This window comes from Macaca fascicularis, chromosome 8, assembly GCF_037993035.2.
Source record: "Macaca fascicularis isolate 582-1 chromosome 8, T2T-MFA8v1.1".
In the NCBI taxonomy this organism is placed as follows: domain Eukaryota; kingdom Metazoa; phylum Chordata; class Mammalia; order Primates; family Cercopithecidae; genus Macaca; species Macaca fascicularis.
The window spans coordinates 122136446-122157716 of NC_088382.1; the positions used below are offsets into that span (position 1 = coordinate 122136446).

General features: G+C 33.7%; 2 protein-coding genes across 7 annotated transcripts in view; one reads left to right on the forward strand and one right to left on the reverse strand.

Moving 5' to 3' along the window:
* Positions 1-21271, reverse strand: part of CSMD3 (CUB and Sushi multiple domains 3) — a 1225248-nt gene that overhangs the window by 303575 nt on the left and 900402 nt on the right. The window lies entirely within an intron of this gene.
* LOC135964556 (large ribosomal subunit protein eL30-like) lies at positions 20637-21062 on the forward strand. Its single transcript, XM_065518689.1, is given in 2 exon segments — positions 20637-20717; positions 20799-21062. Coding segments are annotated over 2 exon segments (345 nt in total).

The window sequence follows — 21271 nt, forward strand, 5'->3', positions numbered from 1 at the left end:
TAGAAATGAGATTTGGGTGGTGGCACACAGCCAAATCATATCACCTGTGGATTGGTTTTATAAGTGGAGAGTGATGTTCGACACACAAGGTTTACATTTAGGATGTTTTTATTAGAAAGAAGTGACATAAATGTGAAAAGTGTTATAGCTTTCAAATGGAATAACAGGAATAATATAAAAGATTATGAAAAATACTTGTTTTATTTGAGATTTCCAGTGTACTGGACACAGGAAGCTTTCAGCTTAAGATGTACATTCTCAAAAATAAAAATGTTTGTGCAACAATGTAAGAAAAACATATTGAAATGAAAGAAGTCAATATCATCATATTTTAGCTGAGTACGACAGGAAAAAAGGCTAAGTATGATGGGAAAACAGTGTTTTTACGCTACTGTCAGAATTACTGGGCTGAAAGATTTAAAGTGGGATGTAATAGCTAAAATAAGGTTTTGATTTGACAGCTAATATACAATATGTGAGAATACACATTTGCCTTTGGGCTTAGTTGACTTGAAGGAGAAGAGGGAGTAAATCCCTCAAGTTCCTTTTTCTTTCAATTAACAAACAAATTAGGAGTAAGATTTTAAAGAACAAGAAAGAATGATGCGGTTTAATGAAAGACCAAAAAAAAATTTTCCCTCTTGGAATTACTTGAGTTCTTAAAGCAGTTAGTTAAATACACACAGGAACAATTACTTCATGTAAATGCTATTGTCTTTTTTTTTTTCTTAACTTATTCAAAGTTTGATTTTCATGCTCTTTATACTCTGTGTTGTAGGTAGGCAAAATTATAATAATTTTAACATCAATCATTCTTCATCTGTATTAAATAGAAACTGTAACCAGTGAAGGAAATAACAATTTAAGAAGCTATGTTATATTTCCTTTCAAATTAGAAGTTAGATAATCTCACATAATTAGAATGATTAAAAAAGCAATTATATAATATTAAAACAACTTCATTGATCATACATTTTAAAATACATTAATTATTTGTATTTTATATGTACTCCTCATTTTTTTGATTCATATAATTCTCAAAATACATAATCCTTATTTGTATCTTATTTTTGTTATTGTTTTTATACAAATTTTTAAGTAGAGGTTTGATCATCTTTATCACCTCCTGTTCTGGAACAACATATAGAATATTTCTATAGAATGAGGACTTGTTTGGCAATTAAGCATTTTAATTTATCAACTATTTTAAATATGTAAAAATTTAAAAGTATATGTCAGAAAATACTATACTGACTGCCAATGTATTAACCGTGGGTAATTCACTCATTTTCTAAACGTCTTATTTCAAATTGGTTCAGATTTATTTGGTAAAATGAATATCTGTATCTTTGTTTTATTAGATTTTAAGTCTGCCATTCATGTCTCCTTTTCCCTAACATAAATATTCAAAGTAAGCAGAAATTCCAACAAAGATAACAACCTTGTTGTCTCACCTGTAATAATATCATAAAAGGAACATTCTTGAAAGTGAATAATAGGCTTATATGTTATAACACCCAAATATAATTCGTGTTTGACCTGTAAAATCCCATGAAACTGTCAATAAAAGATTACTTCCCTGTCTTGTTTTCTTCGTCTCAAAAGGGCTGGCCAATTTCATTTTGGTTAGTCTAGGAATTATCCAGTGGCTAGTCTGTTACACAGATGTAGATTGTACTCCTTAAATTAGTTTAACATTCATTAGAAAGAATAGTAGTCACACAGAAAAAGTATATAAATAGAAGTATACATGAATGGCTAAGAATGCTAATATATAATACTTATTGAGCACTTTCTACATTTAAAATACCATGCTATGAACTACATCTCGATTCACAGGAAGTCTGAGAACTATTATTACCCATATGTTTCCATTGATAAAATTGAGGCTTAAAAAGGCTAAGGTGCTTCCCCAACATCGTACAATTACTTAAGGACAGTTAAAGTACAAATGCAGATATAAAACCATATCCAAGGGACATTTTTAAAATAAAAGTCATAAAGCCTTTGTAATAAAATGTGCTTAAGTGTTGAATAGAGCATAAAATTCAAGATATGATTATTTAAGTGGAAGTCTCTAAAACATGCTATTAATCTTTAAGTGCCATTTTAAAATCAGACGAGCAATTATCCACCTATTATTTTGACAAAAGTAGTCCAAAAATATACACATTTATAACATCTTAAATGTATTAATTTCTTTAAAAATATTTGCACAGATATCAACATTACAGCTTTACTAAATAGGGTTCTATTGTTATATATCAAATTGAATAAAGACTATCTAAGAAAGAGAAACTTTAAAAAGACAATTAATTTAGAATAGAGACTAATAAAATAATGATAATAGCAATGATCACTGTCTCTATTTAGAGCATATAGTGTGCAAAGCACTTGACTAGCAGCTCAATTTACACTCTTAAGCTAAAACACAGAATCCTTACAAAGTGGTATTGTCACCCCATTTTTAAATGGGCAAAATGAGATCTTAAGGTCTCAGAGATCTTAAGTGCATGTTCTTAGCAGGCCTGGAATTTGAACTCAACCAGCAGGGCTCTTCATCACTACAATGTGTTGTCTCAGCACAAACCTATCCCATTCCAGAAATAACATAAAGCCATATCCTACTAGTGGAACTCTGACAGCTGTTTATTGAGGAAAGAACTGACTGAAAACAATTAGACCAATTTGAAATGGAAAGGCAAGAAATGTTGAACTATTTGCATCCCTTTATTACACATAAAAATATGTTGCTGCCTACATTTTTATTATAATGGAAAGCAGAAAAGAAAGATGCAAGGTTATACTTGTGGTTATTAAAAATAATAGAAATAAAATTTATTCATATACATCTCCAAGTTTAGCCATGTATATGCCAAATATATGCCAAATAACATTTTAAAGTAACTACAATATGAAGAACATTTCCACTCCAACTGCTTTTTCACTCTTTCTCCTTCTCATCCCTTATTTTGTTTTATTTCTTCTTTATAATTTTTTGAGAGGGCAAAGCAATAGATAAAAGCACTCTCTTCTTAACACCATCAAATCGATCACTCCACTGGTATTTTCATCCATATTTTGTTCCCCATCTTTTAAAATGGAGAAGTTGGCCTTGTTCTATAAAAAGCCAACCCTAGCTCCTGTGTTGCTGATATTAAACACTGTTAAGGACTTCATTTCTAAATGTTTTTAATCTCCTCTGCATTACTAGCACATTGGATCATTCTCATTCGCATGTACAGTACTATACTGGATCATTCTCAACAGCTTGTAATTGTGGCTTATATCTTCTATCTAAAATAAACAAACAAAACTTTATAATATCCCCATCCTCTTTCAGCTGCTTTCCCATTTCTTTGCTTTCTTTAATAGAAAATCTATTACATATATCTCCTGAGAGAAGTTTCTATACAATTGTCTCCAGTTTTATTGTCAGTCTTTCCTCTATTCCACTATTTTTAAGTCCAGGCTGCCAAATCCAGTGGTAACTTTTATGCTTTCTTTCAAAAACCTTTCAGCAACATTTATTAGAGCTGACTATTCCTTCCTTCTTCAAGCGCTTTTTTTTTTTGTTTTGTTTTGTTTTGTTTTCTGGCCTCCAATTCATCGGTCTAATCTGGTTTTCTTTCTGGCTTATTAGCGTCTCTCTTTTGGTATCTTTTGCTTTTGTTACTTGATAACCTGATGACTGAGGGCTGGAGCACCTTAGGAATTAGTCCTTAATGCTCTTATCCCTTCTTTCCACAATTTCTCAGTAAATAACTTCACAAGTTTAAATATTATTTTTAGCTTGATGTCCCTGAAATGTATATATCCAGCCTTAACTTTTTTTCTGAGCTCTTAACCATTCTCTTCAAGTGCCTATTTAACTTCTGTACTTAGATATCTAGTAGGTTCCTCAACTTACCATGTCCAAAATATTGCAAAATTATAAAACCTTTCAATCTTCTGATTTGGAAAGTAAAAATGTAAAAAATAAGTATAAAATTTCACCTATGTAAATTTTCCCTAGACACTTGATGTCATTGCAAATGTACTTCTAATTTATTATAACCAGATAAAAATATGTTTTAGAAATATATTCAAAATAGAAGGTAAAAATCACTGGCATAGGAAATAGAGTGAACATTAGCAAAATTATAAAATCTTCTAGTTTTTATTCTATTTTTATGCCAGTTATTTTACTTTATATGGTAGCATTTATTTCTAATGAAATGAGTTTTTCTGATTGTTATAATAAATTAGAAATAAATTTGCTATGATAAATTTTTACTTTCAAAATAGAACTTTTTTTCTTCCGCTAAAAACAAATAACTGTGCCCATGGCAATTTTTTCTTTAAAATTCTCATTACCCTGAATGTGAAAAAAAGATAGACATGTAAAAGTAATGCAATTTTATAACTGCTTATACATAGTAGAAACAATTTTTCAAGATATGTTGTTTTATTCTAATTGTTTTTAAGGAATCTGTTTGAATTATTATAAAAGAATGTATGCTTATCTGAGAAAACATATGTTACTTAGAAATTGTTTTTACAATACCATCAATCTTCATCACTGATCTAAATCCACTGAAAGAGTTCATAGCATTCATCATTAAGTAATATGTCCTTATCAAATCTAGCTTTGCTATGCCCTAGGAAGAAATCAACTGTCCATCTGTATAAGAATTGTAAGAGAACTTTTCACTATAGTTAAAAATGAGTGAATGAATGAATGAATGAAACTGTCATTTGTCATTTCAGTGTATGCTGAAGGTTTATTTATAATATGGTATTATTTTGAAGCCAGGAGATGTTTATGTCAAGTGTGCTATAACAATATTTACATTACATTTTAATTGCTTTAATCTGTTATGAATAATCTACGGTTTGTTCAGGAAAAAAAAACAGATGGCACTAACTACTACAAAATATAACTGAGTTCTCATTATTGCTACTGTAAATATACTTCTCACTTATTTTATCTTTGCTTCCATCTAATTGGAGATATAATTTCATTAGAAATATGGGAATATAATTTCGTTAGAAATATGCACTTCACTTAATATAGATTTCACAAGCCTAGCTGGTGCATATGTAGTTTTCAACTGAAATATGGATGATTACTTGAAGTCAGAGATAAGTTGAACTACCATTGTGGTGACAAAAGCAAAACAAACAAACAAACAAACAAACACTCCAGTTTTCTTATTGCATTGCTTGGTATAACAAAGAATAAATATACTGAAATCACTCGTAAGTTCTTATGTGTCCTTTCTGTTCAGGAAATCAAGTTTTTGGTATAAACTTGTTTATTTCAAGACCTTTCAAAGAAGAAAAATCTTGGATTTCATACAGTTGGATGAGTAATGATATCAGAAGCAGGAGACTTAGACTTAGTGCACCATATTAAGAAAAGATGCTAATCCCTGGTATTAGTTCCCTGAATCTTTCCTGCCTCATCTGTAAAACTGGCCTAGGGGTGGGGCGCGGTAGATCAGGCCTGTAATCCCAGTACTTTGGGAGGCCGAGGAGGGCAAATTACGAGGTCAGGAGATTGAGACCATCCTGGCTAACACGATGAGAAACCCTGTCTCTACTAAAAATACAAAAATTTAGCCGGGCGTGATGGCAGGCACCTGTAGTCCCAGCTACTCAGGAGGCTGAGGCAGGAGAAAGGCGTGAACCCGGGAGGTGGAGCTTGCAGTGAGCCAAGCTCAAACCACTGCACTCCAGCCTGGGCAACAGAGTGAGACTCTATCTCAAAACAACAACAACAACAACAAAAAACTAAAAAAACACAAAAAACTTGGTCTAGGAATATTTCATCTGTTTTATTTAGAATCAGACAAAATATTAAATTTTTATTCTAACAATTACATTCACAATTCTATGAAAATATAATTCTGAAATAAAAAAAGACAAGTAGATTTTAATATGCACTGTATAGGTTTTTTAAGAAGTAATTTTATATTTTTTGCAGTGTGTCAGGAGACTTAGCAAGGTCATGGTCCAAATTTGGTATTCACAATTTCTTACATCCCTCTCTTTCAGCTTTATTCCCTTATATTTTTCTATTGGCTAAAAATGACACTGTATTCTCCACTTCACTATCTATAAGAAAACCAAGATGGGTAATGGGAATACTTAACCTGTGAGAAAAATCCCATCCAGAGTCAAATCAATCAGAAAATATTTGAAATGCAGATGGTAACCTAGAGGTGGATTTCACCCTGGAGAATTTTGCCCTTGATTGAGCCCTTGCTTTGTACATGATCCATCAATTTTATAAAGAATGTTCAACATCATTATTAGGCCCACATTCTGCCAGCTACTCAGAAATGTGGCTATCTTTAGAATTTCATTATGTTACTAAGGATACATCTAATGATATGGCAAGTCAGGTTAAAGTTGATGGCAGCATGACAGACACATTCCCGTCAACCCAGGAGAGAAACAAAGCTGCTTAATGCATGGTATGGAAACGAAACCTCAAAACCAGTGTTGTAATACACTTCCAAGTATATAGAAATCTCTTTTTTAAAAATGCATATGCATTTATTTATTATACCAAAAAATTATTGAACCAGGTATCATGCTTGATTTTGGAGATATTGACAGGAACAACACAGCCCTGCTTTCATAGATTCTTATGCTCTAGGATGCTTACAAAAGTGAGGGTACAATCAATGATATGTTTTGTGGAATCAAAGGCCTGTTAGCTTGAAGACTGTCAAAAGGATCTGTACAAGAAACTCATTTCACATCCAAAGATTATAGAAAAGTATATGAGTCGATTTGAAATAGAATTCTAGTATATGGAGATGACCAATATAAGTAAAAAAAAAAAAGAGAGAAATTATGTAAAAATGGTTTCACATTACTTCTAACTGACAGTATACAGTATTTGTGTGCTTTTAGTTTTACATTTTTACAAAATTTACCCATTCAATCAGATTCATTAAATATTTACTAAGTACCAAGTACCATATGCCGTGCCAAGTTATGGGGACACACATATCAAGGATGACATTCTTACCCTTTAGGGAACACAGGCTAAGAGGAGAGTAGATGCAAAAATAGTTTTCAAATAGTAACATGTGTATCAAAATCTGAGGACTTTGTTATTGAAACTGAAAAAATTGTTAAGCATGAAACAAGAAGCAAAAACTAAATAAAATTAAATAATTATAATATGTATTGAGTAACATAATTGATATTATATTGATGCATGTCTCAAAATAGTTATCTATACAAAACTATTTTAAAAATAAAATAATTTCTAAAAAATTAAAATGACATATCTGTGTACAAAAGCATCTTCTTTATGCGAATTTCCTGAATATTAAAATAACATGCAAAATAATCATTTGTGTTACACATTTTCATTCTTTAATTGGTTTCTTAGCCACATTTAATGCCTTTTTTACTATGTTTTCTAAAGAATGTGTTTTTTCAATATATTCTTATTTTTATTAGTATTGCTAGAAACATTTTTATATATTTTAAACTGTCGGTAGCTCAACTGATGTCATCATAAGCCATACTATTTTTAATTGAGAAAATTTCCTCTTTATTTTATTTTTTTTTTATTTTTATTTTATTTTTTTTTTTTTTGAAACGGAGTCTCGCTGTGTCCCCCAGGCTGGAGTGCAGTGGCACGATCTCGGCTCACTGCAAGCTCCGCCTCCCGGGTTCACGCCATTCTCCTGCCTCAGCCTCCTGAGTAGCTGGGACTACAGGCGCCCACTACCACGCCTGGCTAATTTTTTGTATTTTTAGTAGAGACGGGGTTTCACCGTGGTCTTGATCTCCTGACCTTGTGATCCGCCCGCCTCGGCCTCCCAAAGTGCTAGGATTACAGGCGTGAGCCACCGCGCCCGGCGAAAATTTCCTTTTTATAGGTGTTAAGCTACCTGGTAAGCTTAGGGTTAATTCTCTGAAATGAAGAAAAATTTCCATTTAATTTTTATTTTCATTAAGCAATATGTAAACATGTCAGCTCAAATATTTTCACATGTATTGAATTTTAACTTCTTTTCAGAATACATTTTTTGACACACTTTTATAATATGAAACTTGTCAAACAAGTTTTCTAAAATTATAATTTTTTGAAATATTTATCTACAAGCTGTATAATTATATACAAAATAAATTTTATAAATACAATTTTATTTATATATAATTTATATTAAATAAACATTTTCTTAACTTTATTCTATCCCAGAATAAAGTGGACATGTAATCCAATTAAAAATAACTATCAAAAGATCCTTTCTTCAACAAGTCAAGGCATACCAAAATATTAAAGTTTGAAATTTTCATTCTTTTAAAGAAATCACACTTAAATGTCTTCCTGTTTATTGTTTTCAATAATTGCTATTTACTTAAAATTCTAAAGGCTGAAGATTGTTAGCACTCTACTAACTGAACACTTTAAGATTTTCAATGGATTTTAATGAATAGCTATCAAAATGTAAAGGTTTTATTTTCAAAATCATTCAGTATCATAGTAGGGCATTTTGGTTTATTTGCAAAATAGTACTTCAAAAAACTCAAACCTTTCTAGGACTTATTGACAATGATCAGGATAAAGAGAACATGGCACTGGCATATTATATTCTTTCATTAATTTTTTGAATCAGCTTTATTTTCTCTCTCTCTCACTCTCTCTCTGTGTCTCTCACAACCACACCCAGAAACACACACCACTTAGCTCAATTATTTCAATTACATGTAAAATATTTGTATATTTTAACAACAGTTCTATTGTGATGGGTAAATATTACAATTTTATTGGTTGCAGTTATGAATTCTGTGTTCATAACAACCAATTCCTAGTACATTTCTGTTTTTTAATTTTGTAAGAGATTTGTTTTTATTATGAGGTTATGTACCACCAAAATTTACATTTGTATTTTATCACAAAATAAATAATTTTATCTTTAATATTAAATTTTAATTTGTGGCCTTTGCTCACTTTCAAATATTTAAAAGATTTTAAATATTAAGTTTATAGTTTTTTAAAAAGGGTTGTGATGTTTATAACATATGTAAAAGTAAGATAAATGAAAACATGCCCCAAAGACCTGAAGGAGGAAATGGAAATATACTATTAGAAGGTTCTTACATTATATGTGAGGTGGTATTATATTATTTAATGATAGGTTTGTCTATTTGACATATGACAGGTTTTCATAAGCTAAAGATACACGTTACAAGTGTTAGAGCAAATGCTTTCCTTTCCTCCCAAAAGAGGTATAGCTAATAAGCTAACAGAAGAGAAAAAATGATGGTAAAATAAAAGGAACAATTAACAGGTGGATTCAATTTTATATATATATATATATATAGCAATATGGTAGACAAAGTTTGATCAAGTGAATAATTGTACTAAACATAAATGGTCTAATGCTTAAAAGACTCCAACTAAGGGATAGAGATTTTCAAACTATAAAACATCAAGATGCAACCATAAGCTATTTACTAGTAGTCTACTTTAAATATAAAGACACTGGTAACTTAAAAGTAAAAGGATGCTAAAAGGCAGAACATGCCACACTAATCATAGGATATACATATAGACAAAGTAAATTTTAACACAGGAAAATTACCAGAGAAAAAGAGAGAGATTTCATATCAATAAAAGAATCAAAAAAGGTTAAAAAAAACCCCATAGTATCCAAAATGTATGCAGCTCATAACATATCTTCAAACTGCATGAAGCAAAAAATAAAAGTAAAAGATGAAAAGAATAGACAAATGTGAAACTGCACTGGGGCATTTTAACACTTTTCTTGAGTAGTTGATAAAATAAGTGAGCAGGAAGTAATGATAGTGAATAATTAACACTATCAACAAAATTGATACTTATAAAACACTGCAAAAACTATGGGAATACACTTTTTTTAGGTAGGTGCACAAGGTTTTTTGTTTTTTTTTTTTAACATGCTGGGCTATGGTTTTCTCAGTAAAACAAGCTTCAGTAAATTTGTTTGTTTGTTTATTTTTTTGTTTATTTATTTTGAGACACAGTCTTGCTCTGTCACCCAGGTTAGAGTGCAGTGGCACGATCTCGGCTCACTGTAAGCTCCGCCTCCCAGGTTCACGCCATTCTCCTGCCTCAGCCTCCGGAGTAGCTGAGACTACAGGCGCCCACCACCACGCCCGGCTAATTTTTTGTATTTTTAGTAGAGACAGTGTTTCATATGTTAGCCACGATGGTTTTGATCTCCTGACCTCGTGATCCACCCGCCTCGGCCTCCCAAAGGGCTGAGATTACAGGCGTGAGGCACCGCACCCGGCCTAAGTCTCAGTAAATTTAAAAATAATAAAATACTAATTTTAACTGAATTTATAATATATGTTTAACTTTAACACAATCAACTGTCAAAGACTTTGACATCATGAAATGAACACAAAAATAAAACTTGCATTGGAATTTAAGTATTTGAGGCAATCAATGTTACTGATTCTCTAATTGACGCAATTGACGTGACTCATATAAAAATAGATTTATTCAACTATTTGTGAAGTTCTGCTAAGGGAGTTGGTGTATTAACACTCTTCTTACATTCTCAGAAGATAATTTAGAATACAATGTGATGAAATTAGTATAGCAGAGTTTTCATTTCACCTAAATACAAAGTCCTCCTTTTTAAAACACGTTTGTGTCTTCTGGTTTTCACATCATCAGTGAAAACACTATGGTCCTCATGTATGTTAACATACCCTGTATGCAAGTTGCAAGTTCATCACCACTTTTTAAAAAGAAAATTTAATTGAGTTTTTTTGTAGTGTGCAGACATTATTAGCAGTTTGTACATAATCCTTAATATAAATATTAAAAATCTAAAAATCTTGTAGCTAATCCAAACATCTATTCCAATGATTTATCATCTTAAAGTTTGTAGGCAATTTACTCATAAAAAAGAATACCAAGTAATAATATCTTAAAATAACTAGTTATACACTCTTAGGTCTAAAGTCCCAACATATACCAAGATTTAAAGACAGAAAACCAGGATTCAAACACAGTAAATTCTTCAATTAAAATATCCCATTCTTCATAACACACTAGCAAGTAATTAGGAAAGAAAAACCTATTACTAACAAAGATATCGTGATGCTAGTGATAAATTGAATACCAAGGAGCACTTTAATTTAGGAAATAATTCCAATAAAAAGAACATGACAAGTGACATCAGTATGATGGCAAAGTAGAAAATCCTGTACACTCTACCCCCCAAAAAACACAAATTTGGGAACAAATCATCAACAAATTTCCTTTATGAGAAATCCAGAAACTAAATGAAAGGCTCCTGCAGCCCAGGTGAATGTGAAACCAGACTGACCAAAACTAGAAGAGAGATCCAGAACACCCTCTCGCCAGAATCCCCACCACTGGCACAGTGCTATATAATCAGGAAGAGATTCATTCCTTCCTTCTTCCAGCTTCTCCCGGAGGAGAAAGGGCTTGGTTTCCACATGCATCACCCCAACGATTCCAAGAGGGCTCTGCAAAGGTCTGGCTTCTGTCTTGCCAGTCTTGGATCTCTGATGGGACCAGCACAGTATATTAGCTGGGGAAAACAAAGATGGGGAAAACAAGCTTCCCTGCTGCTCAGATGTCCCAAGTCTTCTTTGTGCTCAGCATAACATGAGCAGCAACAACAACCACAAACAAACAAACAAACAAACAAACAAAAATTAGCTCTCAGCTTCTCTCTGAGAAGAAAATGAGTTTATCTGAGCATCCAATGCCCCAACTTTGCCAGGACTGCCCAAAGAACTGGCAACTATTTGCCAGTCTTACAACTCTAACTGGTCTGCCACAAATAAGGGATAATGGAAATAGTGACTTGGACGGGTAGATGTCATAGTTTCCCCCAGTGGGTCAGCACAGACCAAACACGCAAAAAGCACAGCTAGTGGGGTACAGTGGCTCACACCTATAATCCAAGTACTTTGAATATTTGAAAGGCCGAGTTCAGGAGTTCAAGATCAGCCTGAACAGCATGGCAAAACCACATCCCCACAAAAAATACAAAAATTAGCCAGCAGAGTGGTGCATGTCTATAGTCTCAGCTACTGAAAAGGCTGAGGCAGAAGGATCAATTTGAGCCTGGGAGGTTGAAACTGCTGTGCATTGTGAGTATGCCACTGCACTACAGCCTGGGTGATAGAACAAGACTCTGTCTCAAAAAAACAAACCAACAAAACCCATCTGTCTGTTTCTCCTTGTAAAGAGAAACAGTTTTTGGTAGAAACTGTAGAATCTCTGGCCAGGTTGATTGATGGTGGTCTTCTCTGGTACAAGCAGAGTCTGGGCAGACGGGATGCAGTGTGTGTAATTGGATAATACACCTATGCCAATGCAGAGCATCAAGGAAAATTAAGAATCAAAAAAATAATTCAAACAAAGGAATAAGATAAATCTCCAGACAACAACCTTAACAAAATGAAGTTATACAATTTATCTGACAGAAAAGTCAAAATAACTATCATAAAGATGCCCACAAGGGTCAAGAGAATCATGTATGAACAAAATGAGAATTTCAACAGACAGACAGAAAATATAAGAAAGTACCAAACAGAAATCATGGGACTGAAGAACACAATAACTGAAGTGAAAAATAACTAGTGAGGTTCAGCAGCAGACTAGATCGAGCTAATAAAAGGACCAGCAACTCAAGGAGACATCATTAAAAATAATTCAGTCAAATGGGCAAAAACTAGAAGCATTCCCTTTGAAAACTGGCAAAAGACAGGGATGCCCTCTCTCACCACTCCTGTTCAGCATAGTGTTGGAAGTTCTGGCTAGGGCAATCAGGCAGGAGAAAGAAATAAAGGGTAATCAATTAGGAAAAGAGGAAGTCAAATTGTCCCTGTTTGCAGATGACATGATTGTATATTTAGAAAACCCCATCATCTCAGCCCAAAATCTCCTTAAGCTGATAAGCGACTTCAACGAAGTCTCAGGATAAAAAATCAATGTGCAAAAATCACAAGCATTCCTATACAGCAATAACAGAGAGTTCATGAGTGAACTCTCGTTCAGAACTGCTACAAAGAAAATAAAATAGCTAGGAATCCAACTTACAAAGGATGTGAAGGATCTCTTCAAGGAGAACTACAAACCACTGCTCAACAAAATGAAAGAGGATACAAACAAATGGAAGAACATTCCATGCTCATGAATAGGAAGAAGCAATATTATGAAAATGGCCATACTGCCCAAGGTAATATATAGATTCAATGCCATCCCCATTAAGCTACCAATGACTTTCTTCACAGAATTGGAAAAAACTACTTTAAAGTTCATATGGAAACAAAAAAGAGTCCGCATCGCCAAGACAATCCTAAGTCAAAAGAGCAAAGCTGGAGGCATCACGCTACCTGATTTCAAACTATACTACATAGCTACAGTAACCAAAACAGCATGGTACTGGTACCAAAACAGAGATATAGACCAATGAAACAGAACAGAACCCTCAGAAATAATACCACACATCTACAACCATCTGATCTTTGACAAACCTGACAAAAACAAAAAATGGGGAAAGGATTCCCTGTTTAATAAATGGTGGTGGGAAAACTGGTTAGCCGGCTATATGTAGAAAGCTGAAACTGGATCCCTTCCTTACACCTTATACAAAAATTAATTCAAGATGGATTAAAGACTTTGATGTTAGACCTAAAACCATAAAAATCCTAGAAGAAAACCTAGGCAATACCATTCAGGACATAGGCATGGACAAGGACCTCATGACTAAAACACCAAAAGCAATGGCAACAAAAGCCAGAATTGACAAATGGGATCTGATTAAACTAAAGAGCTTCTGCACAGCAAAAGAAACTACCATCAGAGGGAACAGGCAACCTACAGAATAGGAGAAAATTTTTACAATCTAGCCATCTGACAAAGGGCTAATATCCAGAATCTACAAAGAACTTAAACAAATTTACAAGAAAAAAATCAAATAACCCCATCAAAAAGTGGGCAAAGGATATGAACAGACACTTCTCAAAAGAAGACATTTATGCAGCCAACAGACACATGAAAAAATGCTCATCATCACTGGCCATCAGAGCAATGCAAATCAAAACCACAATGAGATACCATCTCACACAGGTTAGAATGGCAATCATTAAAAAGTCAGGAAACAACAGGTGCTGGAGAGGATGTGGATAAATAGAAACACTTTTACACTGTTGGTGGGACTGTAAACGAGTTCAACCATTGTGGAAGACAGTGTGGCGATTCCTCAAGGATCTATAACTAGAAATACCATTTGACCCAGCCATCCCATTACTGGGTATATACCCAAAGGATTATAAATCATGCTGCTCTAAAGACACGTGCACATGTATGTTTATTGTGGTACTATTCACAATAGCAAAGACTTGGAACCAACCCAAATGTCCATCAATGATAGACTGGAGTAAGAAAATGTGGCACATATACACCATGGAATACTATGCAGCCATAGAAAAAGGATGAGTTCATGTCCTTTGTAGGGATATGGATGAAGCTAGAAACCATTCTAAGCAAACTATCGCAAGGACAGAAAACCAAACACCGCATGTTCTCACTCATAGGTGAGAATTGAACAATGAGAACACTTGGACACCGAGTGGGGAACATCACACACTGGGGCCTGTAGTGGGGTGGGGAGAGGGGACAGGGATAGCATTAGGAGATATACCTAATGTAAATGATGAGTTAATGGGTGCAGCACACCAACATGACACATGTATGCATATGTAACAAACCTGCACATCGTGCACATGTACCCTAAAACTTAAAAGTATAATAAAATAAATAAATAAATAATAAAATTAATTCAATCAAAAGAGCAAAAAGAACGAAATAATGAAAAAGTGAAGAGATCTTAAGGCTCACAATTTAGAGACCAATATTTACATTAGGAGAGTGTCAGAAGGAGAAGAGAAAAAGAAAAAAAACAAAATAGTTTACTCAAGCAAATAATAGCTAAAATCTTCCCAAATCTGGAGAATGAAATGAACATCCAGACCCAAGAACTCCAAAGAACACCAAATAAGAGTAACCTAAAGAAATCCACACTGAGACACATTACAAGCAAATTGTCAATAGTCATTAAAGACAAAGAAAACATTTTGAAAGCAGAAAGAGAAAAAGAACTTGTCACATATAAGGGGAAGCTCCCTAAGAGTAGCTATTTCAGCAGAAGCTTTGGAGACCATAAAGGAGGGTGATGGTATATTTAAAATGTGAAAAGAAAAAATAGCCTACCACCGTACATGGCCAAACTGTCTTTCAAAAATGAAGGACAGAAAAAGACTCCCAAACAAAAGTTGAAGGAGCTCATCACCACTAGACATGCCTTACAAGAAATGCTAAGAAAGGTCTTCAATTTGAAATGAAAGGATTCTATATATCAAACATACAACCCAAGAATATATAAAACTCAGTTGAGACTTTGCATTAGAAGTCTGTGTTGATCCTACCACAGTGGAACACAGCATTTGGCAGAATTCCAAAGCCCTTGACTCTGGGCCAGTACCCACAGAGGGAATATTTATTCTCACACCAGGCAGGACAGAAATCTGTAGCCACAGTCACAGCAAAAGGGCTTAAGCCCTAGCTGACTGAAATGGTCTTGGGCCTCAAATAAATTTCAGTGGCAGCAATTCTGTAGTGACCATGGTCTTTGGGTGAGTCCCAGTGCTGCACTGACCTGGAAGGTTGTGTTATGGTGCAACCCAGAGTGACATCAGCTGCAGGGGCCACAGAAGTGCAGATGTCACCCCTCACCTAACTCCAGGTAGCACAGTGCAGAGACAAAGAGAGAGACGGGACATCTTCCACTTGAGGGAAGGAGAGGGAAGAGTACTGGGGACTTGGCCTTGTAAACTAGCACACTGCCACCACAGCACAACACAGCATGGGGCAGATCCCCAAAGCCCCTGATTTCAGGCCACTGCTTCCATCATTTCTTCTAGATACATTCCATGTCAGAAGGAAATCTGCTACTCTGGCAGGATGGAACAAACCCAAATCTGAGCTAGCTTCACTACCAGCTGATTAAAGTGGCCTGAGGCTATCAATAAACATCAGCAGCCGTCAGGCCGTGATTATGGGCATTGGGTGAGCCTCAGTACTATGCTGGTCTGGAAGGTTGCAGGCTTTGGGTGCAATCCAGCATGATGCCAGTTACAACAGCCACAGGAATGGTCACATCACCCCTTCCCAAACTCCAGGCAGCTGAATATGAAGAGACTCCTGTTTGAGGGAAAGAGAGGAAAGTGAGTGAAGGATCATCCTGGCAACCCAAGAAATTCTCCATGATCTCTCAAAAGTCCATCAGAAATAAGTACATAAAAGTCCACAAGATAGTTACAGTGTAATTGGACTTAGAATATTCTCTAGTACTGAAACAGCTGAGGTGACTACAAGCTTGGGGAACTCAATAATAAATCCTGTTTGAATTTTTGAAACGTTTTCTGAAGAAGGATGGGTACTAACAAGGCCAGACTGTGAAGACTGAAATAACTAACTCTATAATGCCCAGACATTGATTGACACATGTCAAGAAGTCTCAAGAACATTCAAGAAAATATGATCTAACCAAACAGACTAAGTCACCAGTGATTAACCTTGGAGTGACTGAGATGTGCAACCTTTTGGTGAATTCAAAACAGCTAATTTGAGGAAGCTCAATGAACTTCCAGAAACTCAGATAATCAATTTAGAAGTTTATTCGAGAAATTATATATATATGTGTGTGTGTGTGTGTGTAAAATTTAAAAAATCAAATAGAAACCTACAAACCTACAGATGAAAAATACAATTGATGAACTGATGAATGCAAAAATGCATTAGAGTGTCTCAACAGCAGAATTGATTAAGCAGAGGAAATAATTCATGACCTGGAAGACAGGCTATTTGAAAATATACAATCAAAGGATTAAGAAGAATAAAGAAGGCTTACAAGATTTAGAAAACGGCTTCAAGAAGGCAAATCTAAGTGTCATTGGACTTAAAAAAGGAGTGAGAGGTAGGGATACAAAGTATATTCAAAGAAATGATAACAGAGAACATTCCAAATTTAGAGAAAAATATGACTATACAGGTACAAAAAGGTCAAAGATCACAAAGCAGAGTCAACCAAAATAACACTATCCCAGGGCACATAATAATCAAACTCTCAAATGTCAAGGACAAAGAGGATTCTACAAACAGCAAAAGCAAAGCAAATAACATATAAATGAGCTACGATTTGGTAGTAGACTTCTCAGCAAGCTATGAGAGAGTATCATGGAATATTCAAAGTGCTAAAGGCAAAAAAATTTCTAACCAAGAATATAGTAGTGAGAAAAACTGTCTTTCAAACATGAAGGAGAAATAAAAACTCACAGACAAACAAAAGCTAAGAGACTTCATCATCATAACTGTCTTATAAGAAATGCTAGTGGGAGTCCTATCTGAAAGAAAGGGATGTTAATATACAGCAAGAAATCATCTGAAAGTATAAAACTCACTGATAAAATTAAGTACAAAGACAAATTCAGAATATTCTAATACTGTAATCATGGTGTGTAACACTTGTATCTTTAGTCTGAAGACGAAAAGACACATCTATCAAAAATAATAACTATAACAATTTGTTATGAGATAGACAATATGGAAATATATAAATTGATACAACAAAAAGCCTAAATATGGAAAGCAGTAGGAAATCAAAATGCAGGGCTTTATAGATTTTTCTTTGCTTGTTTCTATGCTTTTCTCTGCCACCAAACTTAAGTAGCTATTAGTTTAAAATAACTTGTTACAACTAAAAGATTTTCTTTGTAAGCCACACAGTAATCACAAAACATAGGCTTATAATAGAGACAGTAAAAATAAAAAGCAAGGGATTCAAACATACTACCTTTGTGGTTAAGAAAATCATTTAACTCATTACTTGTTATTGGTCTATTCAAGTTTTCTATTTCTTCATGGATCAATTTTGGTAGATTTATGAGTCCAGAAATTTGTGGTTAAGAAAATCAGTTAACCACAAAGGAAGTGAAGAAGAAAGAAAAAGAGGAGTTATAAAATAACCAGAAAAAAAGTAACAAAATGGCATTAGTAAGTCCTTATCTATCAATAATGGCATTGAATGTAAATTGACTCAATTTTTAATTGAAAAACAAAGTGGCTGAATGAATTAAAAAATAAGACCCAAATTCATGCTGCCTGGAAGGAACATATTCATCTATAAGGACATGCATATATTGAGTGTGAAGGTATGAAAAAGGTATTTTATGCAAAGGGAAACCAAAAAAGAGCAAGAGTAGCTATACTTAGATAAAATAGATGGCAAGTCAAAAAACTAGAGATACAAAGGAAGTTATTATATAATAATGAAGGGCTCAATTTATCAAGAGGGCATAACAATCATAAATATATATGTACCCAATATCAAAGTGCCCAAATATTTAAAGGAGATATTAATACAGCTAAAGGAAGAGAGAAAGAACAATACAATAATAGTGGGGGACTTCAACACTCCACAATCAGCAATGGATAGATTATCCAGACAGAAAATCAACAAAGAAACATTGGAATAAAACTACACTGCACACCAAATGGACCTACTTGACATCTTTACAAAAGATTGTATCCGGCTGCTGCAGAGTATACATACTTCTCATTAGTACCAGGAACATTCTCTGGGATAGAGCATAGGTTATGCCACAAAGCAAGTCTTGACAAATCCCAAAATATTTGAATCGTATAAGTATCTTTTCTGACTATAATGGAATAAAACCAGAAATCAAAGACAAAAGAAACATTAGAAATTGTATAAATAACATGGAAATTAAATGACATGATCCTGAACAACCAATGGGTCAATGAAGAAATTAAGAAGGAGATTAAAATATTTCTTGAAAAAAGGAAATACAAACAAAATACCCCAAATAAAACCTAAAATATACAACAAAATCAGTACCAATTTATAGCAGGAAATACCTATAAAAAAAAGTAGAAAGACTTCAAATTAACAATCTGATGCACCTCAAAGAGCTAGAAAACAATGACAAATCAAACCCCAAATTAGCAGAAGGAAAGAAGGAATAAAGATCAGAACAGGAAAAAAAAAAAGGGGGGGGGGTGAAAAAACACACAAAGTATAAAATGAAAACTCTTTTTTTGAAAAAATAAACTAAATTAACAATTTTTTCTTAGCTAGACTAAGAGAAAGGACAGAAGACTCAGAAAAAAATGAGAGATTAAAACTGATACCACAGAAACACGAGGAATTATTAAAGACTATTATGAAGAAGAATACACAAAAAATGGGAAAACCTAGAAGAAGTACACAAATCTTTAGACACATAAATCTACCAAAATTGATCCATGAAGAAATAGAAAACTTGAACAGACCAATAACAAACAATGAGTTGAAAGTGGTAAAAAAAAAAAAAAAAAAAGAAAGAAAGAAAAAAGGCTCCCATTGATGAAAAACTCAGGACCAAATGGATTCACTGCTAAATTCCACCAAACATTTAAAGAAGACCTAATACCAATTCTAATCACACTATTTCAAAGAATTGAAGAGGAAGTATACTTCCAAACTCATTCTATGAGGCCAATTTACTCTGATATCAAAATCAAAGACACAGCAGAAAAAGGAAACAAAGAGTCTCAACCAAATACTAGCAAACTGAACACAACACCACATTAAAAAGATCATTTACTGTGATCAAGTGGGATACATTCCTGGGATGCAAATATCATTCAACATATTCAAATCAGTGAGCAGGATACATCTCATTAGCAGAATCATGGATATAAACTATATGCAGCATTTCAACAGATGCTAAAAAAAAAAAAAAAGAAAAAGAAAAAGAAAAAAAGCTGTCAACAAAATTCAGCATCCCTTACTGATAACAGTTCTCAACAAACTGGTTATGGAAGGAATATATCTCAAAATAACAAAGGCCATATATAACAAACCAACAGCTAACATCATACTAAATGGAGAAATGTTAATAACCTTTTTTTCTAAGATCTGGAACAAGACAAGGCCAAGAATGACCACTTTTATAACTTTTATTCATTATAGTACTAAAAGTTCTGCCCAGATTCATTAAATGAGACAAAGAAATAAAAGGCATCTAAATTAGGAAGAAGTAATACTGTCCTTGTGTGCAAATGACATGATCTTATATTTAAAGGAACCTAAAGGTTCAACCAAAATGTTGTTAGAACTTATAAATAAACTCAGTAATGTGGCAGGATGCAAAATCAACATACAAAACTCAGTAGCATTTTTATATGCCAATAACAAACCATATGAAAAAAATCATGAAATAAATCCCATTTACAATAGCTACAAAATATATAAAATACCTAGAAATAAATTTAACTAAAGGAGTGAAATCTCTCTACAATGAAATTTATAAAACGCTATTAAAAAAATAGGACGCAAGAAAAATGGTAAGACATTTAATGTCCATAGATTGGAAGAATTAATATTTTTATAAGGTCTGTACTACCCAAAGTCATTTACAAATTCAAAGTAATTCCTTCCAAAGTACCAATGACATTTTCTTGCTCCCTGGCCATCTTGGCAGGTGCTCTTGAGTGGGGCCTGTCCTGCACCTAAGGCAGGAACATGGGGGCCACAAAGAAGAGGAAAACATCACTGGAGTCAATTAACTCTATACTCCAACTTATTATGAAAAGTGGAAAATATAGGCCAATATCCCAGATGAACATAGATGCAAAGAGCCTCAACCAAATACTAGCAAACTGAACACAACAACACATTAAAAAGATGCTAGGATACAAGCCAACTCTGAAGATGATCAGACAAGGCAAAGCAAAATTCATCATCCACTCTACAAACTGCCTGACTTTGAAGAAATCTGAATTATAGTAACAAGTATTGTTGGCCAAAACTGGTATCCATCACTACAGAGGCAATAATACTGAATTGGGTACAGCATATGGAATATACTACAGACAACACATACTGGCTATCATTAAGCTGGGTGATTCTATCATTAGAAGCATGCCAGAACATTATGGTGAAAAATAAACAATGCAAAATTTTTATTTAATAAAACTTGTCAGAGTTCATTTTTTGTTAAAAAAATTACTAATGCCACTCTTCAGAGAAAATTTTTAAAAAATTCTAAAATTCCTATGGAATGACAAAAGATCCTGAATAATTAAAGCAATTGGAGCAAAGAGAATAAAGATAGCTTGGGGGCATCAAGCTATCTGACTTTAAAATATACTGCAAAG